At 33.1% G+C, this 26923-nt stretch overlaps 12 protein-coding genes and 1 pseudogene across 13 annotated transcripts, besides 5 other annotated features; 8 read left to right on the forward strand and 5 right to left on the reverse strand.

Moving 5' to 3' along the window:
• Nucleotides 1-3729: part of a mobile genetic element that runs on past the window's edge.
• On the reverse strand, nucleotides 154-429 carry TVAGG3_0345910 (protein of unknown function, DUF4106 family; the record flags this gene model as incomplete). The annotated part of the gene is made up of 1 exon (XM_051230904.1): nucleotides 154-429. One exon carries the CDS (start codon nucleotides 427-429, stop codon nucleotides 154-156), a length of 276 nt encoding a protein of 91 aa, XP_051100634.1.
• Nucleotides 1274-2313, reverse strand: TVAGG3_0345920 (protein of unknown function, DUF4106 family; the record flags this gene model as incomplete). The annotated part of the gene is made up of 1 exon (XM_051230905.1): nucleotides 1274-2313. A coding segment is annotated over one exon (1040 nt), but the record flags the coding sequence as incomplete, so codon positions are not given.
• Nucleotides 3730-4130: 401 nt separating the features above from the next.
• TVAGG3_0345930 (protein of unknown function, DUF4106 family) lies at nucleotides 4131-5045 on the reverse strand (the record flags this gene model as incomplete). The annotated part of the gene is made up of 1 exon (XM_051230906.1): nucleotides 4131-5045. A coding segment is annotated over one exon (915 nt), but the record flags the coding sequence as incomplete, so codon positions are not given.
• A 613-nt stretch (nucleotides 5046-5658) lies between these two features.
• On the reverse strand, nucleotides 5659-6016 carry TVAGG3_0345940 (annotated as a pseudogene). Its single transcript has one exon. A coding segment is annotated over exon 1 (358 nt).
• Nucleotides 6017-10903: 4887 nt separating this feature from the next.
• Nucleotides 10904-12484: a mobile genetic element.
• A 3-nt stretch (nucleotides 12485-12487) lies between these two features.
• Nucleotides 12488-13324: a mobile genetic element.
• A 2071-nt stretch (nucleotides 13325-15395) lies between these two features.
• Nucleotides 15396-15957: a terminal%2Cinverted (terminal inverted repeat of Maverick-1C transposon ID:TVAGG3_0345970).
• Nucleotides 15396-26923: part of a mobile genetic element that runs on past the window's edge.
• On the forward strand, nucleotides 17621-18251 carry TVAGG3_0345980 (protein of unknown function, DUF4106 family; the record flags this gene model as incomplete). The annotated part of the gene is made up of 1 exon (XM_051230907.1): nucleotides 17621-18251. A coding segment is annotated over one exon (631 nt), but the record flags the coding sequence as incomplete, so codon positions are not given.
• TVAGG3_0345990 (uncharacterized protein) lies at nucleotides 18899-19108 on the forward strand (the record flags this gene model as incomplete). Its single annotated transcript, XM_051230908.1, has 1 exon — nucleotides 18899-19108. A coding segment is annotated over one exon (210 nt), but the record flags the coding sequence as incomplete, so codon positions are not given.
• Nucleotides 19765-20541, reverse strand: TVAGG3_0346000 (uncharacterized protein; the record flags this gene model as incomplete). The annotated part of the gene is made up of 1 exon (XM_051230909.1): nucleotides 19765-20541. The coding sequence occupies one exon, from the start codon at nucleotides 20539-20541 to the stop codon at nucleotides 19765-19767; it is 777 nt and encodes a 258-aa protein (XP_051100639.1).
• On the forward strand, nucleotides 20559-21125 carry TVAGG3_0346010 (organellar and viral DNA polymerase type B; the record flags this gene model as incomplete). Its single annotated transcript, XM_051230910.1, has 1 exon — nucleotides 20559-21125. A coding segment is annotated over one exon (567 nt), but the record flags the coding sequence as incomplete, so codon positions are not given.
• TVAGG3_0346020 (phage tail repeat-like family) lies at nucleotides 22530-22956 on the forward strand (the record flags this gene model as incomplete). The annotated part of the gene is made up of 1 exon (XM_051230911.1): nucleotides 22530-22956. A coding segment is annotated over one exon (427 nt), but the record flags the coding sequence as incomplete, so codon positions are not given.
• Nucleotides 23208-24077, forward strand: TVAGG3_0346030 (phage tail repeat-like family; the record flags this gene model as incomplete). Its single annotated transcript, XM_051230912.1, has 1 exon — nucleotides 23208-24077. The coding sequence occupies one exon, from the start codon at nucleotides 23208-23210 to the stop codon at nucleotides 24075-24077; it is 870 nt and encodes a 289-aa protein (XP_051100642.1).
• TVAGG3_0346040 (integrase core domain containing protein family) lies at nucleotides 24118-24598 on the forward strand (the record flags this gene model as incomplete). Its single annotated transcript, XM_051230913.1, has 1 exon — nucleotides 24118-24598. A coding segment is annotated over one exon (481 nt), but the record flags the coding sequence as incomplete, so codon positions are not given.
• On the forward strand, nucleotides 24652-25203 carry TVAGG3_0346050 (integrase core domain containing protein family; the record flags this gene model as incomplete). The annotated part of the gene is made up of 1 exon (XM_051230914.1): nucleotides 24652-25203. The coding sequence occupies one exon, from the start codon at nucleotides 24652-24654 to the stop codon at nucleotides 25201-25203; it is 552 nt and encodes a 183-aa protein (XP_051100644.1).
• On the forward strand, nucleotides 25436-26377 carry TVAGG3_0346060 (organellar and viral DNA polymerase type B; the record flags this gene model as incomplete). The annotated part of the gene is made up of 1 exon (XM_051230915.1): nucleotides 25436-26377. One exon carries the CDS (start codon nucleotides 25436-25438, stop codon nucleotides 26375-26377), a length of 942 nt encoding a protein of 313 aa, XP_051100645.1.

Consider the following 26923-nt stretch of genomic DNA (forward strand, 5'->3'; position numbering starts at 1 on the left):
GTCAAAAGAGCAAAACAGGCTTTAGTCGTCATTGTGTTTAAGGTTAGTTTACAATATCGTCCTTGAGGACTTTGTAAGTTTGTTGTTATAGAATTATATGACCCAGGGTTTTTAGTCGTAATAGTATAAAACATTATGTCTTCTGCCATTTACTTAGCAAATAAATTTTAATGAAATGTTGTGGTCGTCAAATATTTTTATGACGTCTGGGAAACTATACTTTAAGTTCAACGTTTCACCTCCTTTCATAACGTATATCTTGTCAATGACATTATATGAAACACCACAGCAACCAATGTCGGGTTCTATTTCTTTGATGTTTATATCGTCTGCCTCTGTCAAAAGTTTCAATAGTTCTTTCAAAACTTCATGAGGTGCAATGACATATGAGTTCACTTTTACAGGGTTGTGTTCGACCAAGTTTAACATTATACTTAAAGCTTGACAAATCTTCTCCTGAGTTTGAAGTTTGTCTTTCAGTTGTTGGTAGTCATTTCGAATATCTGCAACAGAACTTAAGTCTCTGCTAACTTCAGGATATGTTGGTTGTTCTTTTACAGGAACAATTGTTATACCATCTTCGTCCTCGTATGGTTTCCCCACTTCAACATCTCTGTCTTTGACATTGACAATAACACTTTGACTGTTTGTTTGAGTTGGTGAATTTAACTTCACATCTGCCACCGCCATTAAACCTTTTGAAACACTTACGCTTCTATTTTTCGGAAATGACATTTTACTTAGAATAAAAAGATGGACGTATTCGGATATCTCTACAAGTTTATACTCACAAATACAAATACATTGACAGAATAGTTCTTTACACAAACAATGGAAAATGTTATAGAATAGCAGTCTTTGCTGAACCTAAATATTTTCATAAAGCAAAGAAAGTTGGTATAACTGAAATGGTGAAAGTTCTTGAAGCAGACAAAAATATAACTTCAAAACTTACAGATATTTCTAAAGGTAAGTTTATCTTACAATATTATGTCAAAACTGGCGTACTGTCAATATTTGACGGAGAGAAGTCAGTTCAAGAACAACTTACTGACCTGCTGCCAAAATCTGCTCGATGGAAGCTGTCGTTATGCCAATCTGAGGAGCCCCAGCAGGTTTCATCGAACGAATCTTCAAAAGAGCATCTTCCGTGAAAAGTGCTATTGGTTTTGTAAACTTCTTTGCTCTCAGTTCATCTGGACCGTCTCTGTCACCAGTATATTGTATTTGTACAGTACCAACAGTTGAAATACCACCCATAAAGTCTTCTGAGTCAGCAAATGGAATGCCAAGCCAAAAGTTTGAACGGTCTCCATTTGTATATTGAGTTTTTTGACCTCCTGTATGAGTCCATACTTTCACATATGGCATAATAGAACTTTGCATTTCAGGGTTAATGGTTGTTGTGAAGTTGTTGTTAAAGTTCATAGCATCTAATGTCAAGTTGTATGACCTCATATCCTCAACTGTAGAATATTCTTCTCTTGGATAATATTTGCCATCTATGTTTATATGATATTTAATACCGGGGTTGTAGAAACAAGAATAGTCATTTATAGTTCGTCTGAACAGTACAAACATAGTATCTGCATGTTTCATTGCAGTTGTTAAAGCAATATCTGTTCTTGCACCTGGGTCAGCACTTTGGTTTCCAACTTCACCTGCAAAGTCTTTGACAGATATTTGGTGTATAGGGAACATAAGTGGAACTGCAATATATTTGGCAGCTAAAGCATTTGAAATATCTGGGTCCAACATATAGACTGCAAGTCTGCTTTCTATTCTCTTGCATTCAAACTTTTCGCATGTAAACTTAACTGGGTCCCAAGCAGTTCCAGCAGCATTGAAATAATAGTTTACTTCATTGTTGAAGTTTGAGAAACCAAAGTCTAAGTCAACTTTGTCTTTGCAAAATTCGGCGAATGATGTTTGATTTGTTCCCTTTACGTCTGTAATAGTGAATGGGTCTTGTGTTGGTGCAATGACTAAGTTATTTTTGCTTGGAGTAAGTTCGATAGAAATTTTTCCTGCCCAGTTTGGCAAGTATCTTAAAAACCTGAAGATGAGGAAAGATGACAAAGGAACTCTAAGTTTCAGTTTTACTTTGGTTACTGCTGCTGCAGTTTGTCCAGAAAGGTTAACATAAACTCCTGGAACGTTAGGGTCAAGTCTTCTTATTTTCTCAATATTTGCATACTGGTCTGTTTGTTCTCTAGCTTGTGGTTGTACTGAGTTTCTCAAAGCGAACCATTCATAGTTTGCCCATGTTACTGTTTGAACTAAGTCAGAGTTAGAATATATCTTATATCCCATGAAAACTTCTGGAGCATATTGGTATCCGACATAGAAAATTCCATTGCAGCCTTTCTTGTCAGACAACTTGGCAGAAGGTTTTATTTCAATGTCTTGTTCCACGTATAAGAATGAGTTGTCAATAGAAATAATATGAAACCTGTCGCAAGCAATATCTACTGTTGTTGAAGAACCTTCTCCAAACTCACCTACGTTTCCATAAGAAACAGCAGTTGTATATTCGTAAGTTCCAGGAACTATTTCTGACCTTCTAATGGCATTGTCGCATTCGTTATACCATTCGGAAACATTTCCGTTCATGGCATCCAAAACTGTTGGCGTTATATTCTGAGCGGCGTACATTTCATATGGGTAAAAATATAGAATAGTTGGATTTATATATCATAATAGAACCCACTCGGACCAAGCTTTACTTTCTTCCTGACTGAGTTTTTAACTCTTCTTTTTCCTTCATTGCCACTACTTTCACTAGATGAAGTTACTTCTTCACTACTTTCACTTTGTTCTACTCTTCTTCTTTGGTGTCGCTTTTGGTAACTTGCCCTCTGCTTTAAGTTGTTGCATCTTTGCCTCATGTTCACCTAGTATGTTGTAAATTTCCCATGTCCTTTTTGCCTTTGGGCTCTGGTCGCCCATCTCAGGTAACCTATATCCTAGAAAGATTTCGTCATAGTTTGTATTTGAGTCTTCGCGTATTGTTTGCATGACTCTTTCCTGAGTTTCCGGTTCAAGCTCTTCAAACAGAGCTTGTCCATATGGAATAAGCTCGTTTCCAAATATATGTTTTTGTAGCCATTCTGGTTTTCTTTCCATGTTACCAATAATATCTTTTGTGAATGGGAAAGCTTTTACCCAATGTTTCAGTCTTGCGTCATTTATTTCTGTAGTTGGTTTTATTTTGTCAAGGAACATGTTTTTCAATACTAACATTTCATTTGGTACTGTCCATTTGAGTTTTCTTAAATATTCATCCCTTCTCAGTTCATTGTCTGCAAAGTAAGTTTTTATGACATTTTGTAAACTTTCGTTTGCAAGGTCATGTACAATAGGTTCTCTTCCTTCTATCTCCCTAACTTTCTTTCTAAACTCTTCACCAAATATACCATCTCTATGGTTCTGTGTAGTTCTTTGAGATAAATGTTCTAGAACGTCAGGTGTTATATTTCCATCAGCCATGTTCATTTCATACTGGTCCAAAATATCTGCATGTTTCATATCTTTCAATGGCATTAAAGCCGCGCTGAAAATACCAGCTATATCTGGTTCACCATTCACTTCCATTGCGTCTACAACTTCTTGGAATTGTGGTTGTAAGTTTATGAACCACCTATCCGGATTAGCTTTATGACCCCATCTCATTGTAGTTCCATAGTCTGCAGAAACAAAAGTAGGTTTGTTTCCATATTGGTTAGGTTCTGAATGAACTTTAAACAATGTTTCATTTCTATATGTTTTGGTGAAATTTAACCTTTTATTTTCACCGAGTTCAGCCAAAGATTGAACGTTATATGGTCGTAAGTAAAAAGGATTGTTGTATTTGCGTACACTTTCTTTCAGTTCTTCCATTCTATGCTGAATATTTTCATCTGATGTTGGAGTCTTTTGTATGTCGGCGAACATTTTTCGATATTCTTCTACTATGTCAGCCGAATTTTTCTTAGACTCTTGGAAAGATTCCATATTCTCCGCATACTCTTGTTGAGGGTCAAGATTTTTGGCTGTTCCAAATCTTCATCTAGTTCTGTGAAGTTAGTTTCCAAAGGAGGGACTTGTTCGTTTCCTTCTGGCTCTTCTAGCTGTTGTTGCTGAACTATTTCTTCCATGTCTGGTTGTATCTGAACTTCTTCCTGTGGAGTTTCTTGTACCTCATCTGCTGGCATTTCATATATTCCGAGACCGTTTTTAACAAGTTCCCTATTTAAGCCATCCGCATTCATAACCCTTTCTTCTTTCGTTCCGTCTCTATTTTTTACGCGTTTCATGAAGATAGTTGAATTATCATTTAGCTCTGACACCAAATATCTCGGAGTAAATTCATTCATGTCATTTGGATGATATGCTATTAAATCATATCCCTTAGCGAGCTTGTATTTTCCAGGTTTGAAATTATATCCCATTTGGTGCTGAACCATAAAGCTAAATAGGTTCGGGTCAGTATTTCCTTCCTTGAACTTTCTAATAGCTTCTTTATATCTGTCACTAAAGTCAAGAGTATCTGGGTAACCATAATTTTCCTTAAGCATTTTTAAGAATTCTTGGTTTCCTTGTTCTCTACTTCTTTTATGTCCTTGCTCTGTTTGTGGTTGTTGCTGTGCAGTGTTTTGAACTGTTGGTTGTGGTGCAGTGTTTTGAACTGTTGGTTGCTGTGCAGTGTTTTGAACTGTTGGTTGTGGTGCTGGATTTTGAACTGTTGGTTGTGGTGCAGTGTTTTGAACTGTTGGTTTTGGTGCATGCCTGTGTCTGTGTCCATGTGACGATGTAAATGTTTTAGGTAGTCCTGGTGCAGGTGCTTCTCTTGGAGGGTTTGGTGGTATATAAGTTCCACCAGCTGGCACATATGTTCCATCTGCAGCATAATGTCCTACCTGACTTTTCGTTCTTAAGAAAGCATTTACTAGGTCTGTTTTGGTCTGTTGTAACTCTTTTTCTTGACTTTCCACAACAGTTGCTCTAACGGCGTCATAGGCACTTTGAACTGCCTGTCTCGTTGCTGCATCTGTTATTTTCGTCATATTTTGTGCTACTTCTCTTAACTCGTTGTCGAAACCTTCAGACTTCAGTTTCTTTCCAGATGAGAAGTCGTTCACTAGTTTCACCTTACTATGAAGAGCTTCGAAGGCATTCTTAAAGTCAGCATTCATTAAAGCTTCATTTGAACTGTCTTCATCCGCTTGTATTTTTGTCCTTATTGACCTATAAGTTGGGCTGCTTTACGTTGGCTTGGGCATCTAACCAGTCATTATTAGCTTTTATATATTCTGCGCTTTCATTGCCTTTTGCATGGCTGCGTCGTTATTTTTACTTTCTTGTGCTAAGTTTTCATACTGTACGGTTTGGTTTTGCAACTGTAAAAGTTTTTCTGCCTTTACATTTGCTTCAACTTCTTTTTTATACTCATCGCTATCCATATATGTCTTCAGGGCTTTTTGTTTTATTTCTTCATCTTTCAGTACTTTATATTGAGTAGTATGGTTTTTCAAATTTATAACATCTTGTTCCATTTTTGCTACTTCTGCTGCTTTTTCTGACACTTTTTTCGCATATTCCTCTGTACTTAGTTCTTTCAGTTGTTCTTCTTTCTTCTTTTTCTCTACGTTTAACTCATTGAGTTTCTTTGTGTGTCTGTCATATTCTAGTTTCTTTCGTTTTCACTTATTTGTTTCTGTATGTCTATGTTTGACTTTTTGACATCTGTTATTTGATTTTTGAGTGAACTCAAATTCATTTGACTTTGAGGGTTATAAGCTGTTCCGTCTGCAGCTCCACCATAGCCTGCCATTTTCGCTAAAAGTGCCGCTCTTAAACCTCCACTCTGTGCACCAATAACTCGGTTTAAAAGCATAGGGTTGCTTGACATTTGTTGCAACATAGTGGGGTCATTCATCATTTGTTGTTGCAACTGTTGTTGTGGTGTCAGTTTTACTATTGGATGTTTCAATGCTCCCTTCCTCTTACGTATATTCTTACGTAGCTTACGTGGCATTTTAAGTGAAGTTAAAAAGCGGTTTTTGACAGATGTTTATATGACATTTTTTGTTCAGCACAAAAAACTACTCGGTCAAAGTGTTGTCAGTTTTGTAAAATAACCGTCCTATCTCATTCTATAAGGGGAAAAGGCTTCTCAAAGTATACTTCCTTGGAACGCCTGTAACTTTTCCTGTAGTGACGATAGACCCTTACTTGTCCGGACAAAGTTATACTATTTTGAGTGCTCTACAAAAAAGTCAACGGCTGGTCGGCTGGGGTTCGGTCCTCCTCTTGGGTCTTGGGCAAAATTTCTTAGGGGCTAGAAGGGGCGCAGCCCCTGGAAGCCCCACTACCTTTTTTTTTTTTTCAAAACATTAAAAATTATTAAAGATTTGTATAATATGATTAAAAATGGGAAATAATATGAGGCAATATAAAGGAATATGAATATTAAATAAATATATCTAAATAGAAAGAATCAGAAAAATCAAATTATTGGCGCCAAAAATGTCACCTTTTTGGTGAGCCATTTCGGTATGAGATAATAAAATTTAAAAATATTCAACACAATATAGAGATATCGCTTTATAACATCGATGCTTTGTTAACCATACTAAAGATTTCATTCAAAAAGTCAAAATTTTTATTCCAAAAAAAATATAAGAAGAATGATATGCATGATACATTTTTATTGACCTATGTACTATATATAATTGAATCCACTATAATAGCGTTGTGAATATCTACTGTTTGATAAAAATCTTTAATAATCTATTAAAAAATAGGTTATAGATGTAACATATGAATGACACAATATCACTTTATATAGTAAATTATAATATGAATGTTGTTGGCTACTAATACTTCCTTTATTCATTGGAATTGAAATGCTCAATATTTAAAACGAATTTTAAACAATTTATGAATGTCATACGACTTAACCTGTCTACTAATCTTAGAATTTATACATAATTCATTAAAAATTAATATTAAATCTTTTGAATTATGAAAAAAGACAGACATATTAAAGGTAAATATGAATAAAAACATAAAATAGTTAGTAATGATAGATGTTATTTTTCCAAAATTTTCTTATTTTTCTAATTTTAAAAACTTTTTTAGCAAAATTGGGATTAATTTTTTAAATTTTGAAATATTTTTGGATTTTGAACATCAAAAGATTGCATTTCTTTTAAGAATAATGCAAATTTCTAATGAAGTGAAACATGTTTCAAGACTTTTAATACAATTGAAAAAAGAATCTCAAATATCTTCAGGAAATTCAATCTATATTTCAACGAGGATAATAGCAACATTCAAAATACACGATATCATATAAAACAACATCATTTTGGTTCAATGAATCCTGTTAATCTGTATTAACGAATTCATTGATTCAAGAAACCAAAGACATAAGAAATAAATATTGATATCACTCAGTTTACAAATGTCAAATCATCACTCAATACTCACCACAAATAACTTCGATTCGCTATATTTTTCATTTCATTAAAATTCAGACATTTTTTGCACTAATATCGATTACAAACAATTCTATATTACAAACCATTACAATAAATGACGAAAATCCTTCATTATTCAATAATTTGCAATTTTATATTTTCAAATCTCAAATTTTAATCAAATCAAATATAAATATCATGTAAAACATCTATATTTAGGATGATGTTCCATATTACTATGGAAAGTTAATCATCAATATGGATAAAACCAAATTCCTTCCCTTACCATAAACTTCAAGACTCCTTTCATCACACAAACAAATGCACGAGCCACTCCTAAAAAAATTCAGGTTTTAGAAATTTATTATCAATTATAGACATTATTTCATTACCACAGTTCACTAATCGATAATTGAAGTGTTGCAAAACATATTATACTTTCTACTATTAGATTTATGAATAAAAAATTTATACCCTACTTTTCCAACATTTAGAAAACATGCATGACCCCCTACCCAGGGTCCAAAAATTGGTATTTTCTGCGCTCAGGCAACATGAGTTTTTGGGCCGCCAAATGAATAGCTCAAGTAGTTTCCTCATATAGAGACATGCTTATGCTTAGAGTTTGAAGGGAATCTAAAGTGATTTTTTTCTGCATTTCGAAATCTAATGCAATCTTAAAATCATGATTAAACTGCGAATCTGGGCGCAATTTTTTAATATGTTAATATATGAAGGTACTCCTACTACTGCGAATGCTTCAAATGAAAATTCAAGAAATCAGATTAATTTGATCACATTAGTATAGTAGTGGTCAATCCAAAAACTCATATGTTGATATATAACCTATAGAGATGATAATTATCGACTCTTCATTGAAATGCATAAGATTTAATAATCTCATAAATATTCTTTTTAATTTTCAGTATTTCGTGTGCATTTAGATTGCATATACCTGTATATGATATTTCTAGAATGTTTTGGTTAGATATTAAGTTTTTTAGATTAATATTTTAACATTTTGATAAAACAAGCAATTGTTCCATTTTGGAATCGCGATTGAACTCTAGTTTGACTAATATGATGTTGTATGATCAAATGAATTCTAACTTCATGAGATAAAATTTGAAATTTGAAAATGCGATATCTGACTCAAATATTTATCTGAGCACATTTAACATTCAATTATAAACTAAAGTAATATACAGAAGATTCGATTTGGCTTATATTTTAAATATTCAACAAATAATCTTATAAAATTGTGCTATTCACGTTTCTCAAAGATGGATTAAGCATTTACAACTTGTGCATTGATGGAATTAGATATGGATTCTAATGTTAATCGATATTTTGTAAATTGATATATATTTTATCATGGTTTGACATTTGATCGTGTTGAAACCGGAATTGCAATATGCATCATCTATATATATAATTGTCAAAATATGAGCTATAGATTTTTAAATTATGCTCCTGATTATGAGTGACTTATATGATTATATTGAATTGAGTAGTAAGAATCATAAATATTAGAATATTACGATAATGTATTATAACCTTATAGAAGCTTAAGGCTAAAAATGATGATGAAAATGTAGCTCAAATTTAAGTCTAAAAATTTGAAAAAATTAAGTGCTTATGATAGTATGACGATATTGGTGTTTGAATGTAAGAAATTAGAGATGTATTAGAAGCATTATGAGAAAATAATAAGATATAAAAACAACTTTTATGAAATAATTTAAGTTATAAGAGGTGTTAACATTGGTAATGTGTGTATAAGATAGTAGAATTGTATTGGATCTTTGATTAGTATTTTATAACAATTTATTAATGTAGATGTGATTAGAATGTTGGATTTCAAAGGAGAAAGCGGATTGTTCACTCTTGTTGGTCTGCATGTGTCATTCCGGGAGACATTGCCTGTGCATGTCTCCCAGAATGAGACAATTTATTGCAATCAGAATACGATTGGAAAACTTTGATCGACAAGAGTGCATTGTGCACTCTTGTTGGTCTGCATGTGTCATTCCGGGAGACATTGCCTGTGCATGTCTCCCAGAATGAACAATTTATTCAATCAGAATACGATTGGAAAACTTTGACCGACAAGAGTGCATTGTGCACTCTTGTTGGTCTGCATGTGTCATTCCGGGAGACATTGCCTGTGCATGTCTCCCAGAATGGCATACTGTTCCGCATTCATAACTTGAATGCGGAACTTTGACCGACAAGAGTGCATTGTGCACTCTTGTTGGTCTGCATGTGTCATTCCGGGAGACATTGCCTGTGCATGTCTCCCAGAATGGCATACTGTTCCGCATCATAACTTGAATGCAACTTTGACCGACAAGAGTGCATTGTGCACTCTTGTTGGTCTGCATGTGTCATTCCGGGAGACATTGCCTGTGCATGTCTCCCAGAATGGCAATTTATTGCAATCAGAATACGATTGCAAAACTTTGACCGACAAGAGTGCATTGTGCACTCTTGTTGGTCTGCATGTGTCATTCCGGGAGACATTGCCTGTGCATGTCTCCCAGAATGAACAATTTATTGCAATCAGAATACGATTGCAAAACTTTGACCGACAAGAGTGCATTGTGCACTCTTGTTGGTCTGCATGTGTCATTCCGGGAGACATTGCCTGTGCATGTCTCCCAGAATGGCATACTGTTCCGCATTCATAACTTGAATGCGGAACTTTGACCGACAAGAGTGCATTGTGCACTCTTGTTGGTCTGCATGTGTCATTCCAGGAGACATTGCCTGTGCATGTCTCCCAGAATGGCATACTGTTCCGCATTCATAACTTGAATGCGGAACTTTGACCGACAAGAGTGCACAATGCATCATAAGGAACAATTCCCTCCTTAAAACGAGAAAACTTGTTCGAAATTGTTTATCATTTCGAACAAGTTTTCTCGTTTTTAATAACAAACTAAAGGCTATGAGGCACTGATTATATATTAGTGCCTCATAGCCTTTAGTTCCCTGTAGAAAAGATCGAAATTTTATTCTGATTTTAACTGATCTATATTTCGCTTGCGTTATTTGAATCTTTTCTTTTGCATATGTCATTCCTTTCACTTTTCGAATTTCATTTGCCTGCATGCTCTCTCGTTTTGGTTGAAAATCAACTCAATCTTAAAATGAACTTCTTCATTCTTTACAATAAATTCAATTTTTTTCGAGATATATCTTTATCTACCCCTATGTGAGCTGCATATTCTTTCTCGCTAAATTCTTTTGATTCTTCAGAGATAAAAATCAAGTTTAATAAAAATAATGTTTATTCATAATTTTGAAAACCAAATTCAAATTTGAATGAGAATTTTTGAAAAAAATATAGAATATTTCAATAGTTTGGAAACTCTTCAACTCCCAACTGCTTATTAACACATTTTTTCCAGAGCGGTTTATCATCCTTGGTCCATTTCAAAGGTACATTCACTATTTTTGACAAAATTTTAAATTTTCATGGGGTTGTAAATCTTATAATAACTAGATGAATAAGGAATGAATCCAAGTATAATGTGCATCATTATATTAAACACTATATGTAAGGCTAATGATTCTATTAACACTTATGAAAATCTATAGTATTTGAGCAGATAAATTTGATAATTTCCAAAACTCTTATATTTCAAAATTAAAGTGTGCGAATGCATTTAAATGAGAGCAAAAAGAGATTGATGCTGTTAAAACTAGGTGTTAAATTCCAATTATTTCGCATCACAAGAACTACCCAGTAAATTCGGCTATCTTTCTTTGCAATTATTCTCCATTATACATATAATATAATGGTTAGGGTTTGAAGAAAAGTTACTAGAGAATTATTGACTTTTGAAATAATGCAGAATTTTACTTGAAGAAATCATTAATTTATGAGTTCCAAATTGCTAAGCATGACGAAGGATCATTAAATTTGCTGCAATTAAATACATTTATTGCAGAATTAAGATTATTGAAATTAAAAGTTTGAAATATTGCCTTTTTGAATAAAAATTTAAATTTTATTATATAATCATGATAATATCTTATAGAAATTAAAAGAAATATTTTAAACCATTCAAATATTTTGAATGTCTTATCAATTTAAATATTAAAAGATAGCTTGATTTTATCATCATTAGTTGTTATCAAAGTTTTCTTCTTCTTGATGAACAACAGTAAATGATTTGTTAATTACTTGTCTTCCTTTTTCGCAGCAAAATCGAAAGTTATGATGATAATCTTGCTCTCAATTTTGAAACTCTCTGATTTACAAGTAAGCATTCCTTTGGAAAAGCAGTCCTATTCTGTTTTCAAGATATTTTAAAGCCTCCATTTCATACAATGCGCAGATCTATTCGAAATTGCAAGAACTCTCAAGAAAAATGCAGCAGCAAAGAAGATTCATAGTTTTCTAGCATCAAAAATTTACAACCTTAATACAACAGTTAAAGAGAAGCTCGAAAAGAATATTTAACCATAAAGCTGGAAACCATTCGATATCTACTATTGGATCTAATAAAAAGTTAATTATAACATATTTAACATGCTATTTGTTGACTTTGTTCCATTATATTACCATATATATCTTTTTGAAATCTAAAATATTTTTTACGATTTTAACCATGTGTTGTTGAAACCATATATCAATCTTAGCTAAAGTATAGTTTATGAGTCTGTCACCATCTAACGTATGAATTTTCAAAAATGTCAAATATGTTCATTTTTTCTGTAGATTCAGCCATAATTTCACGTTGTTATACTATTCAACTATTATTTAATATTTTTATCGATTTAAATATATGATGGGATGCTTAGTTCTCCTGGAAATCGATTTTTAATCGCAATTTTAACTTTCCAAAAAAATTCAAAAATAAAAATCCCTCTCAATTTTCTAAGTTTTATAACTCGCCAAATCTCTAGCCAAATTTTTTTGGCCCGTATAAATATTGTTAGGCACTATATAGGGATGCTATTTATCCTATTTTCATCCCATTTTACTGTTATCGCCTAGTGAATGTACTTTTTCCATTTCTTAAATTTGTTGTAAACCTCTCTTGGAGTGTATGGTCGAACTCCAATTTTTGGATGAGCGCCATGTGGCATGTCATTGTATTTTTGCCTGAATTCTTCCAATTCCTGATTGATGCTCTCAAATTCTGAAGACTTTGGAGCATTTTTGTCCAGTGATGGCCAGAGGCGTTCAATTTTGCCATTTTGACGTGGCATGTATGGAGCTGATTTTCTGATTTGAATGTCATAAGTACTCAAAAATTTTGTGAACTCTCCCTCATTTTCTTTACCGTTATCTGACCAGAAACAGAAAGGCGCTCCATATTTTTGAACTGTTGCAATTGCCACTTTTGAAGTTTCTGTTGAACTTTTGTTACGAAGCAATTTCAATGCTAACAAATAACGACTTTTGTCATCAATTATTCCATAAACCGGTAAAGTTTCTGGTTCTTTCAAAAAATGAATATCCACATGCCAGATTGTATTTGGAAGAATTGCTTCATAATTCACATAATATGCTTTTGGATTACTTTTATCTTTTTCTTTGTAAATTCCCATAAATTTTGCTGCCTTAATAACTGCATTGTAACTGATTTGAAATTGTTTTGGATTCATATTGAGAGTCCAATACAATTTTTGAACCCCACATTTGTAATTTTCATAAGAATTCTGAACCTTCAAAATTAATTCTGGAGTTAATTCCTCTTGTGGAGGACCACTTTTAATTTTTGGTGTACCACCGATTTCTTTGAATGCTTTTTTGAGAGTATTTCTTGAAATTTGTTTGAAAATTGTAACATTTTTGATAAGAATATGGAACCTTTTTCAAAACTGTTGCGTATGTTAACTCACCATAAGGATGTCAATTCGGAAAATTGTTTTCATTTTAGGAGAATATAATTTTCCTTTTCGAAAATTTAAAAAGTGAGACGCGCAGGATTCGAACTTTTTTAAAAGTTGATTTAAATATATTCTAGTGTGGATTCTAAGGATAATATCATATTTAAAATAAGAATATACTAGTTTAGGTGGTATAATTTTTTTCGATAAATTTGAGAGCATGTACGTTTAGGACATCAAAAGTGTCAATTCGCTCAGCGAAAGCTGAGCTAGCTTCGTTCTCGAAAGAATAGGGAAGGAGTGAAAGAGAGTGATACAGATGTTGACACATTCATATCATTTCAACAAATTTTGATCAAATTGAAATGCAATGAAATTCAATTCACTTCATATCCTTCAGTCAGTACATTGACATCCTTCTACATCACAATGATAACTCGTGCATCAATAGTTCTACAACTAACTCAGAAAAAACAAGATTTTTCCTTCCAGCTTACAGCTTTTAAAAAGTTTCGATGATAAAAATCACTCTACTCTTGTTTATCGATATGTTGTGATAGTAGGTAAACGTATTCTTATCGATATTAATAAAAATATTTTTAACGAAAATCTGAACCAATTACAGAGTTATTCATAAAGTTTATGATAACTGTAATTACTTCATCTTTGTTTTATATTTGAATAAACAATTTAATTTAATTTGCATAATTTTTTTAGTTGAAAGACAGGAAACTTAGTTGAGTTTGTATTATTTTTATCGTTCAATTCATTGTATATGTGAGTGATCCAGATATTTAAGATATTTAGAAAAAATTTATTAATTTGATTAACAAATTTTAATCAAAATAGCAAAAATCTATTTGATAGCTGTAAGCAAATAATAATTTCTATTTCAACCAAAATCACTTATTTTCATCTAAACGTATAAAATTGTCAATTTTATGAGAATAAATTTAAAATCTCATGAAATATAAAGGAGAGTAATATTTTTCAATTTTCTTTTTTTCTTTCTCTCAAATATTTTCTATTGGGAATTTTCTTGTTATCAAAAAATAATTTTAATATTTGTTTATTTCATTACATACAATAAAATTTTAAAAACTCTATTTCTTCACAAGAAAATTTTTTTCCTTCATATGAAGAAACATTTTGTTCTCCATTTGATGCTGAGTATAAATCTCGATTTTTGAATTTTCTTCTTTCCAAATTTCTTTTTTCCAAATTAGAAGTTTAATTCAAATTTTCAATAGTTTATATATTTTCTCAAACCGTCTTAGATTTTCTCACTTTTTAGGGATTTTCTCTCAAAATATACAAAAATAGTAATACCAATACATGTGTCTAATATACTTTAAAACCATCGTGATAAAATTCAAAAACGAAGAGTTCTTCTCTCCAAATTTTTTTCAAAATCAAAAAAATGAGATAAAAAAATACGTTTGGAAAATTCATGTTTAGCATTTTAGGAATTTTCTCACTTTTCTTCCAAATTGACATCCTTATATGCTTGTCATTTTCGTGACGATAGGTGTCTTTAAGGAATAGCATTGTGTCATCATAGTGTCTTGAGTTTGAATTTTTCGATTTTGAATTTATTTTGTTAATTTTTCGCACAAAAATTCTATTTAAAATCGAAAAGTAAAACGGCAAACATCTAGTATAATACATAAACAATCTATATACTTAAAATAAAAGATAATTATTTTTTTCAATGGTGTCTGAACAAACTGTAAGACACTATTCAAAAATTGAAAGAGTCTTGCGGTTTCAAAAGACACCCACAAAATAGACGATAGGGCAGACACCATTGAAATTTACCCAATTCTATATGATTTTACCCTTTAAAAAATTTAAACATAGAAACTGCGATAGAAAGATTTGCATGATACAATGCTATATAGCATATGATATTATATGTTTATATCAAGTAAATAATGATGCGCTGTCTATCCTATTCAAATAAACATATATTAACATATGCTGATAAATTGTTTTGCATCATGAAAACATTTCTACAGTTAGTATACAAGTCTTGGGTACGGCGGCACTGCGTTCCACCTTACCCAATACTTGTGAATTTGACACTTTACAAAGCCGCCAACCACTTCACTTCACTAACGAACTCACTAATGTAAAAAATAAACGTTCTCACCATCGTTCTCACTAACGACTTCACTAATGTTCTCATAAATTTTCCTCAATATCTTCATCATCAGTGTTAACCCTATTGTAGTCATACTTGAAGCCATAAACTTTCTCTAACTTCTTAACGTACAATTTACATAACTTACCTTCGTCATCGTATGGTTTAATGATATAACTATTTCTATCTTTATACACAGTCAATGAAAAGTCAACTGGTCTCGGATGTATTTGAAAGAACATGTTATGCTCAGGAAGGAAGAATAAATGTTTAAATGTATGTTTGTTATACTGTGGAATTCGAATGAGTTGCTTTTGTTCTGTCATTTACATCCAAATAAAAATTTTCAGTAAAATAAAAAATAAACTTAAAAATTAATGATATCACCACCCTCACACGTATGAAAACATAGCACAAAAATAAATTTAGGTGAAGTGGTGAGATCTCACCTCTTTTTTCACCTGTTTTTTCACCCTGTTGAATTCATTGCTTTATAACTCTCTTCCTTGGTTTCTTTTTAGTTGCTTTCTTCACGTCTGTCTCCAGCTTGACTGTCTTTCTTCTTCGGCCGTAATGATACCAGTTACTTCCACCAATCAATGGGTCAAATGGTCGTTCATAAGGGTTTCCATACATTCCATAGGGACCATACGGAAGAACTACTAGTGGAGAAGAAACATTTTCTTTAGTTCCATCGACTCTATTTAAATGCATTGTTTCACCTTTCATCTGGTCATTAAAGTCTTTTGCGTGTTTTGCAAACTCATCGTCCTTTCCTAAAGCATTTTCTGACTCAGTCGCAACCAAATTGGATGCTTTATTTATGAGCCCTATTTTATTTAATCTTAACTTCTTTGCAACCCAGCCTCCAATCTTTCCTTTATTTGCATCTAATGTCTTCGAAACCCTTCCTCCACTCATTTTATTTACTGCGTCATAAGCTCCAAGTGCTTTTGCTCTAAATGCTAATGCTTTTGTTCCCATTGCGCCTAAAGCTGCCCAAGCTACCATTTACACCATATTAAAATCATCTCTCTTCAATATTATCTCATAAAAGTTCTCGTTACTGGAGAAAGTCAATGAAACATAAGCGTTCTCACGGGCTTCGCCCTCACCGCTTTGCGGTCTATCTAACTTCTTTCTTATATCATCTATACGCTTCAAAATGTCTGAACAATTGCTAACATCTTCTACAACAGTTATTTCATCATGAATGACCTTCAAGAACAAGCTCATTTAATATGCTATTAAAATCATCTCAATAATGAGTCCATCCTTTCCGTCTTTGGGTAGCACAACATCTTTCATTGAAGAAGGTTCGACAAGTCTTATGTTAAACTTACTGACAAAGTTTGTTATACTATAATGCTTCGGCGGCGAATACATATAGTTTGAAAGACATAATATAGATTCTTCAGCAAATTCACTTATACTGGATTTTATAACAATGTTCTCACGAGACCAAATACCACCAATTGACAATCTTGTAAGCAATCCTGCTGAACCTTCTACTGTAAACGTCGATGGTAACATTCCACGAAGGTCATCTATTGACATCGTTGAGTCACTGAATTTAAATATTTTCTTAAAGCAATCGTCATTATCTAACCATGCAATAGCTTTGAAGTTTTCATTCGAATAGACATCTGCTTCATTAAATGTAAATCCTGACTTCTTTGCAGAGACGACTTTAAAATCTATTGAGTTTGTTTCAAAATTATATGCTATGGTAACTTCTGAAGGTAATGGATGTCCTTCCGCAGTAAGTTGTTCTCTCACTACCGTTTGAAGCTTTGTGTTAAAAACTTTCATGTCATCTCCTGTATCTAAGTTCACATACACAGCAACAGGGAAACTATCTTGCTTCTTTGTTTCATCATTATATCTCAAAACATTAAAGTTCTTCAATAATATTGTTCTTCCTGCTGGAATACTTCGAACCTGTCTGATTTCAATAGCTTTCTCACCTCCTACATACTCTACCCAGTGTCTTGGATATTCATAAGTATACTGACTTTCTTGAATTTTGGTTGGTTTCATCATAACATGTTCATAGTATATCTTTATACTCTTGTCAGTTAGACTCGGTGCTATGTTCTGAATATTTCTGACTTGCATTTTTAATGGAGATAAAATGAAGCATTTAATACATGACGTAGATGAAGACATGAATGAAAGCAGTGAAAAGCTCAACAGTTCTCTCATTCTTCCTTTCAGTAAGGACTATGAGTTCTGTTCAAATGGTGTGTATTTCTATTGTGGAAAGATGGGTTCAGGTAAGACATTTAACCTCATTCGTCATATACTCATAACAGAACGTTTAGGAAACGACTCTTACTATGACCAAATCATTATATCAGCAACTTCAGACTCTATGGACTCAACAGCGAAAACATTTATGTCAAAAGTTCAAGCCTCTGTCGTTAAAGTTCCAGACAGTGAACTCATTGAATTTCTTCAACGTTACATTCGACGTAAGAGGAAATATTATGCCATCGTAGAGTTCATACAGTCAGGAATGCAAAAGACTTCTGAGGAGATGGAAAGAATTATTGACAAACACCACTTACGTCAATACTCAGGAGTTTACAATATGAAACGACTTACAAACTACATTCTGTCAAAACTTTCAAAATACCCCTTCAAAAAATATCCTTCAAACACTCTGCTCGTTTGTGACGACTTCGCCGGAAAAGGTTTAGTGTCAAAACCAGACTCACCATTAGCTAACATCATTACTAAAGTCAGACATTACCACTTAACTGTAGCAATACTTATGCAAACATGGAGGTTTTTAGCTTTAAACATAAAACGTCTCATAACTGACTTCGTTCTCTTTCAAGGTTTCTCACGTTATGATATTGAACTCATTTGGAAACAGTCAGGTATAACATTACCTTTTGAAGAAATTTGGGAAGCATATAAGTCTCTCATCTCTCCTCGTTCATACCTTGAGATTCATATCATGACTAATACCATTAAAGTCAAAAATATTCCATGGAACGACCAACATTGTTTTAAAGCTTAACCTTCAATTGACTGATGGTAAACAAATTCCATGCATCTCTGTCGCCATTTCTGTTAATATTTTTGCTGTCATTCATATCATCCACTTCTCCATCCGTTAGCTTTTGAGGATATGTGTTAGAATAGCTGTTCTTAAATGAAGGCTTTTCACCTTTGAGAGCATAAACTCTATAACTTTCTGCATACTTTATGTTTGAACCTCCTGAGCCATCATTGACATAAAATTTTTATAGGCTTCCACCCTTTGTTCATGTTCCTGCTTCTTCCCTTAGCTCTTTTGTTCAGTAGTTCTACATCTTTATACACAGCTCCTGTCTCAGTGAATTCAACAATATTTTCATTCGTTAGCTTTACATTCAAACCCTTGTCGAGTATATTGTTCATTTCATACATATAAAAGGTTTTTATTCTATATGAAATGAGAAGCAAATCCATCTTAGCTGGTGCCGTTAATGTTCCAATTGAACCAACATCAAATGTTGACTCACGAACGACAAACAATATTGTCATAAAGAACTATAGTTCAGAGTGTTTGAAAGAAAAAGAACCAGAACTTAAGTCGGGACCTTCGGTCTTGGAGCATGGCGCCGTGAATTTAAACACAGCTTCAAACGCTAACGCTACATCAGATGTTAAGTTAGAGTATCCACCACTGGACAAATTCTTTCAAGAGAAGCAACGACAATCCTTACACAAATGTTCAAACAAATCCTTCAGATAACGTAGACCATTACCTTCTTCAGTTATACCAAACAATTTTCCTCAAAGACGATAAGAAGCTTTTGACAAATCTTATAAGCAAGAACTAAATAATTCTAACAAAGGAGGACCTTGAAAATGTTATATCACGAATAACAGGGAAACAATGTGTCATTGACTATCTCGACCCTGAAATCGAATGCTGTGGTCAAACGCCACCATTCATGAAAATAGGTAACATCCGCATCATTGAAACACCAGGAACTACAGGAGTTGAGTTTAAGTATAAATATTCGAACGAGTATACAAAACTTTCAACAGAATATAAACTTTGCTTGAAATATGTTTTAGTAAATTAAAGCAATTTGTAATATCTATCCAAAACTTCTTCAACAGTATCGAACTCATCTTCATAATGCAAACCTAATCTTATTGACTTGGTGCAGTTTTCACTAACACAATATAGCGCTTTGCGCTCGGCGCCTTTGACGCCTTTTTCTGTTCTCTTGACTGACATAACTAATTCATTTGTTTCATCAAACAGCAACAACCAAAGTTCATGACCTAATACATAACATTCATACTTTATATTTTTAGCTCTGAGTTCTCTTGTAAGCTGTTGCATTTAATATTTTCTAAAAAGTCAACTTCAACAGTCATTCGCACTGGTGCCTTCAGTTCTACAGGCTCTCCTTGAAAGTCAACAAGTCTGAATTGCATGTCTTTCAAATTATGAGGACTAATGCGAACCCATTTACCTAAATGAGTTGCTATGACAGGAACGTTTGGAATGAACATTGAATTGACTGCATAACAGAAGGATTTATATTCTACTGAACCTTTACTATTAACTCCTGAAATGCCTGTGACATTAGCTATTTTAGACTCAATGTATAAACAATTACCATAACATACGTATGGAACAGATTTCATCTCAATCGTTTTGTCAACACTTTTCAAAGGAAATGTCATATGGTATGCACCCAAAAGAAGTTGTACTCTATGACTCATTCTTGGTATCTTAAACTCCTTCACATAACTGAACTTCAAAACTCCTGCAATAAGTTTAACATTCATTAAGTTTTCTTCGTTATCCTTGTTTATTGTAGTATTTATGAGAGCATTTAACACTCCAGCTAATGTTTCCATCTTATATTCTACATTATTGTGAAATCTTATTTCGTGCTTCTTTCCATCTATTTCAATCTCCATGAAATCTGTTTCATCTGTTATAACGAATGAAGCGATAGTATTGAAGTCAACCATTCTGAATGCAAGCGCCTCATTCTGTAGACCTAAGTTTGTTTGTAGCTTTACTGTCCCGTATTCGTTTGGGTCTGTACTTTGCAAATAGAACAACATTTTATTCTCATTAAAATATGAGTATAGCTGCATATGCGTATGAAGCTGATAGAGCTAAACGTTTATATTTTGGTCAATACTCTCTCACACTTACTGACAAATATATTGTTATCACTGATGGAAATACTGAGAAATACATAACATGGAAGGACTATGAAAAGTTTGACCCTATTTTAACTCCATGTACTATGCCATTCATTGTAAATGGTGAAATCGTCATGAAGAACGACACAACTGTTTATAGGTCTGTATATGAAGCTCTTGAAAGCATTCTTAACTTCAATCCTTCAGGGTTCGATACAAAAACAACTCCTTCGACAATGCCATTCATTGTAAATGGTGAAATTGTGTCAAAAAATAATGAAACAGTGTATAAGTCAGTGTATGAGGCGCTGAACTATATGCTTCATTTCAATCCTTCTGGTTTTGACCCACAAATAACTTCATGTACTATGCCATTCATTGTAAATGGTGAAATCGTCATGAAGAACGACACAACTGTCTCAAAGTCTGTTCGTGATATTTTAGACTACTTGCTTCATTTGGGTCCTACAGGATTTGACCCATATACAACTCAATGTCAAGTACCATTCATAAACGACTCAGCAGAAATAAAACTCAAAACGTCAACAGTAGATGAAGCAATTGCTGACTCATTGACAAAACTTCTTGATATAATAATGAGGTTCAATACATTCAAAACAACATATGAAACCTTTAAGAAAAATTATGACGATTTCTTTAAAATTACATACATCGAGCCTTCTGCTCCTCAAACACCAGACTATGCATGCCTTAAAATAAAGGCTGCACGGACACAAGTTAGAACATTGACTTTTGACGGAGATAATATCGTTAGAGACGTTACACCTGGAGACACATTACTTACGAAAGAATACTTAAAAAGTCATATCAGTGATTTTGTGAAAGTAGAACAAAGTGGAGCAGGTAAGAGTTGGTTAGGGTGGTTGTTTACTTTATTTTCATCAGGTGTAACAACTGCATCTCTTATAACCATGCAAAGTGAGATAGATGCACTCTGGGCTTTTCTTGGTGGCATAGATAGCATGAAGTTTTATGTTGAGTTTGCTAAATTACATGGAAATACAGGAAGTTTCTTTGACGGTCTCAAAAATTTATGGGGTAAAGTAACATATAATACAAAGAAACTAACTAACTGGGCACTCAAACGTAAAAATATGTTCGACGGACTTGCTTACAACCCTCGTCTCGGAATTATTGAACCAATTAATTTACATCCTTTAATGGCAGCAAGAGATTTAGATGAAGGAGGACAAGTGGTTCAAACAATTGTTGAAAATCTACTGAATATATATCCTGAGTTTAAAGAAGTTTTAACAGCAACAAACACAACAATTCGTGAAAACTGTATAGTGTTTAACACTGAAGATAATATTTTAGACTATATGTTCGTTGTTTTAGGTCAGTTAGCTAAGACAATAAAAGAGAAAGGTATTGACTCAGTCATAACAGTTGAAGATGTAATGTTAAGAAAGACTTTTGACTCATTGTTTCAAGAACCAAAAGAAGTAGTTAGTCTTTATGAAGTTTTGAACGCAATGCTGACAAAAATAAATGAAAGTGACACTGGTAACATAAGTGAAGCAAAAGTTGTTGAACTTCTTTCACAAAAAGCAGATAAAAACCACGTTCATTATATAACTTCAGACGAACAGATTATAACGGACTACCATGGATATTTAACACGAAGTGATGAAGCGAAGACAAAAAATGTTAATGAAAGAAGATATAAATACATTCGTGCTAAAGGTTATGACATAAGCTGTACTGTACAGTATGATGTAGCTAAAGCACCAGAAGCATTTGGTTATACCGGTGAAATTTATGCCTCTACTTTCAATGTTAACGGTGTATTAGTTGAACCAAGATTTACATTGAGAGTTAAGGCAAAAATAACTTTTGAAGATGCTATTAAAAGTAAAGCTGACAAAGTTGAACTCGAAGCAATGAACAAAGTTTTGAAATCTCATAAACACAACATCTCCGATATAAATGAACTTCTTCTGAAAGCAGATGTTGACAACAAAGCTGACAAAGAATATGTAGACGATGCAATAGCAAAAGAAGAAGAAAGAGCTAACAATGCTTATGCAACAAAAGAACATACTCATCCTGAACTAGCAGACAAAACATATGTTGACAATAAAATGTCAAGTGAAGTGACAAGAGCTGAAAACGAATATTCTAAAAAGACTCATATACATTATATTAACCAAATACCAAGTCTTAAGGAAACATTAGAGACAAAAGCAGATAAGACTCATACACATACCATTGCAAATATTACAAACTTACAAGAAACCTTAAACAGGAAAAGTGACGTTGGACATACACATACCATTGCAAATATTACAAACTTACAAGAAACCTTAAACAGGAAAAGTGACGTTGGACATACACATTCTATATCTGAAATAACAGACTTAAACGTTAGCCTTGAAAAGAAATCAGATAAAACATATGTCAATGAAATATACCAAAGTTTGATAGGAACAACAAAAAATATTGAAACTATTGTTGGTGACTTTTCTGTCAATGAAGAAAATAAATATTTTAGATGGCAGTTTGTACAGTCCTTAAAAAATGGTACACGGTGTAAACTCATTCCGAAAAATAACAATGAAATGTATGTAAGCTATAAAAAGAATGATGGTACACAAGTTAAAGTTCCATTAGACAACAACTGCTACTTAAACTTATATGGAGACGAACAAAAGAAATATTTAAGAGTTTATGAAATGGCAGATATGACATTGCCTGACCCAGCTCCAGCACCATATTATTATGACTATGGAGATGACGACAGAACACCACATGTAGATGAACAAAAGCTAACATTATATTTAGATTATTATAGATATAAAAGATATAATGCAATAGAAAAAACGAGAATAGTATATTATTATACAGATGACAGAAATAAATATTATAGTCAAGATTTTACCTACCCTGAAAACATAAGATTATATTATAAAAAATATTCTGACACAAACCAGAAGAAACCTGAAATAGTTGCACTATATTTTAAGTTCAAAAGAGACAATCCTATAATATCTCATATGTTTGATTTAATGAACCCAGTAGGTTCTATTTATACATCTATGGAAGCAAGAGGTCCTCAAGTAATGTTTGGTGTTGGTGCATGGGAACAAATAGTCGACAGGTTTTTGTATTGTGCAAACTCTTCAAAGGAAACAGGTGGAAGTAAAACGATTTCAGGTGAAAATTTACCTGCACACAGTCACTACATAGATTTAAGTACATCTCAAGCAGGTTGGCATAAGCATAGATATTGGGATTGGTCAGGAATGACAAAAGGTAAAGGATATGATGTTAAAGACGAGGTTAAGTTTGCTATAAATTGTTACTGGAGTGACACTCAGGGAGAAGGAAACCATACACATTTCGTTTCAGGATATACACAAACAACGGGACAAAGTAAAGAATACATGCCACATTACATGACAGTTTACGCATGGTATAGAGTTCAATGAACGCGCTTGAGCCTAGAATAAAATCTTTAACTTTACATAAATGAGCTTGAAAGAAGTATTCGAACAACATCCATGGAGGTCATTTAAGAAGTTCAATGAAGCTGCAAAGAGTTGGGGATTTACTAACAGAGCTGAAGTGAAAAGGTTCTTTGACAAAAATGTTGTACATCAAACAAAAATAAACCCTTACGACTACTTTTTACCAATTTACTCCAACACTCCTGACGCATACCAATTTGACACTCTCATTCAAAGCAGAAAAGGAGGACATAAACCATTCCTCATCTTCATTAATGTTAACACTCGTAAAGCTTTTGCGTATATAATGAAAAATAAAGGAACTCGTGAAGTGTTAAGAGTTTTACAAAAGTTTGTAGCAGAACATAGCCCAAGTACTTTAACATCAGACCAAGACAGTGCATACCTCAGCAATGAAATCACAGATTTTCTCATTAAGCATAACATAACTCACTACACTACTGAAGACCATAACCATAACATACTCGGTATCATTAACCGCTTCATAAGAACGCTCAGAGATTTAAACCAAGAGCGAGACTTTACCGAAGAAACAATGAAACATTTCATCGAAGTTTACAATTCCTCAACACATTCTACAACAGGGCATACACCAAATTCAATGACACAACAACAAGAAGAAAAGTATATACAAAAGAAACGAAGCCAAACACAAAATATCAGAAATTCAACACAATTTACCCTCATTCCTGGTACAAAAGTTCGTGTAGTTCTTGACGACAAACCGTTGACAAAGAAACGTTTAAGGTTAAGTAGAAACTATTATATCGTAGACTCTACGCAAGGTAATGGATATCTTATAAAAGCTGCTGACGACTCTATTGCGTTTTACCCTCGTCACAAATTAGTCGAAAGTAGTAATGGCAAACTTGCTGAAACCATTGACGAAGCAAAGCGAGGAGTGGTTATTGAAATACTTGGCTACAACATAAACGATGACACTTATAAAGTAAGATATGAAGGAGGCGTTGAAGATGTTATACCATCTAAGAACTTGAGAGAGTCAAAGCCAACACATCTGGGACCATTAGAGCGGGAGTACTGGAAAGACAAAAATAAGCCAGAAAGAATAAGAAAATTCTTCTAAACTTTTTTATTAGATGTAAATCAGACATGAATGAGAACAGTCATGTATTATTAATGGTACCATTTATTTTTGTCATAAATTTACACCAAAAATATATTTTAGGTGAAGAGGTGAGATCTCACCCGTTTTTCTCACCTGTTTTCTCACCCTCACGAATTTTCATGAATTTCCTTAAGATAGAAAAATAAAGTTAGTTTTAAAATTATTTATTTTTTTATTTTGTATAAAAGATATGATTTCAACAATCGGCACAACAACAATTCAAACAACTACAGCACCAAACTCGCTAGTCATGAATCCTACGTCAATGTTGGTAGAGATGAAAAGCTTTATTCCTTCTTCATATACTTTTGAAACAGAAATCCAGAAGATAAAGCAAGAACTTTTAACAAGTAATTTAGACTGTAGTGCGAAAGATGAAACAAATGAACAGTATCTTTATGAAATGGAGGACCTCATCGACCATTTGCCTAAACTACCTGAAATTCAGCAGCAAAAACTAACTATTCCTGAATTCGACGAAATTGAAGTCAAAGCAACTGACTCAGTAGAAATTAAGAAATTCATACGTAAAGTAAATTATGAATTCCTTGGTTTTCATTGCAACCATAAAGTTATGGACAAAGATTGCGACATGGTTTATAAAGATATTTCTGACCTTTACAAATCCGAAGAATTTAAGACATATGATAACTTTGTTTCATTAGTTGCAAAATGTGTATGGCAGATAAGAGATAAAGATAGAAGAGGTAAAGTATGGAATGAACAGATAAAACCAGCAGCTTTTGAGTTAAAGAAAACCATTGACGCCTTAGTTGTTCTAGCTGGTTTTATTTCAATGTATAACGCAAAAACGATGCCGCAATGTTCAAAATGTAAAGCAGCAATAAGAAAATATAACTACTCAGTCAAAGAGATAGAACGTATGAGAAACGACTATGCAGACTTAAAGAAAGAAGCAGCAAACCCAGCAGAAGATAAAATGGATATGTTGACATTTCTTAATAAAAACTATCCAACAGCAGAAGATTTCCTTCTGTCTGACGTCAAGAAGAAATATAAAGAAACCTTCGGCATTGTTAAAACTTTTGATGTACTAAAAGAAGAAATAGAAGCTACGAAATTGTTTAGGATTTCAAATATACATCGTATATTTCATGTAAAACGCTTGTGAAAAAAGAGGTGAAAAAACAGGTGAGATCTCACCTCTTCACCTCAACATTATTTTTATTGAATTCAGCACAAAAATAATGAATTTCATTAGTTATTTTGTATGTAAAGACAGTAATGTCAAACATTGAGTTTGAAACAGTTAGAAAGATAGACAATGACACCAAAGTCGTTAGAATAGGTGATTTAAACGTAAGATACTCAAAGAAATACAATAAATATTCTTTGTCAGACATTATATCTCCATCTGGAAAGAAAACAAACGACTGGGTTAGAAATGCTTCAACTCAGAAAATTTTGACAAGAAATCCTGAGCTTATGATATCAGTAGCATTTCATGGAACAAGAGCATATCTTATAGACAAAAGTCTTATACCAATAGTTTTGTTATGGTTAGACCCAGTTGTTGGATATAACTTCATAACATATGGTTCATTCGATACGGAACGTTGCAGTGAAGGCTTACTTTACATCGTTCAGAAACCGAAGGACTTCAACACAAAAAGATATAAGATAGGAAGGACATATAATATAACTCAAAGATATGACA

This window comes from Trichomonas vaginalis, chromosome V (genome assembly GCF_026262505.1).
Source record: "Trichomonas vaginalis G3 chromosome V, whole genome shotgun sequence".
Taxonomy (NCBI): domain Eukaryota; phylum Parabasalia; order Trichomonadida; family Trichomonadidae; genus Trichomonas; species Trichomonas vaginalis.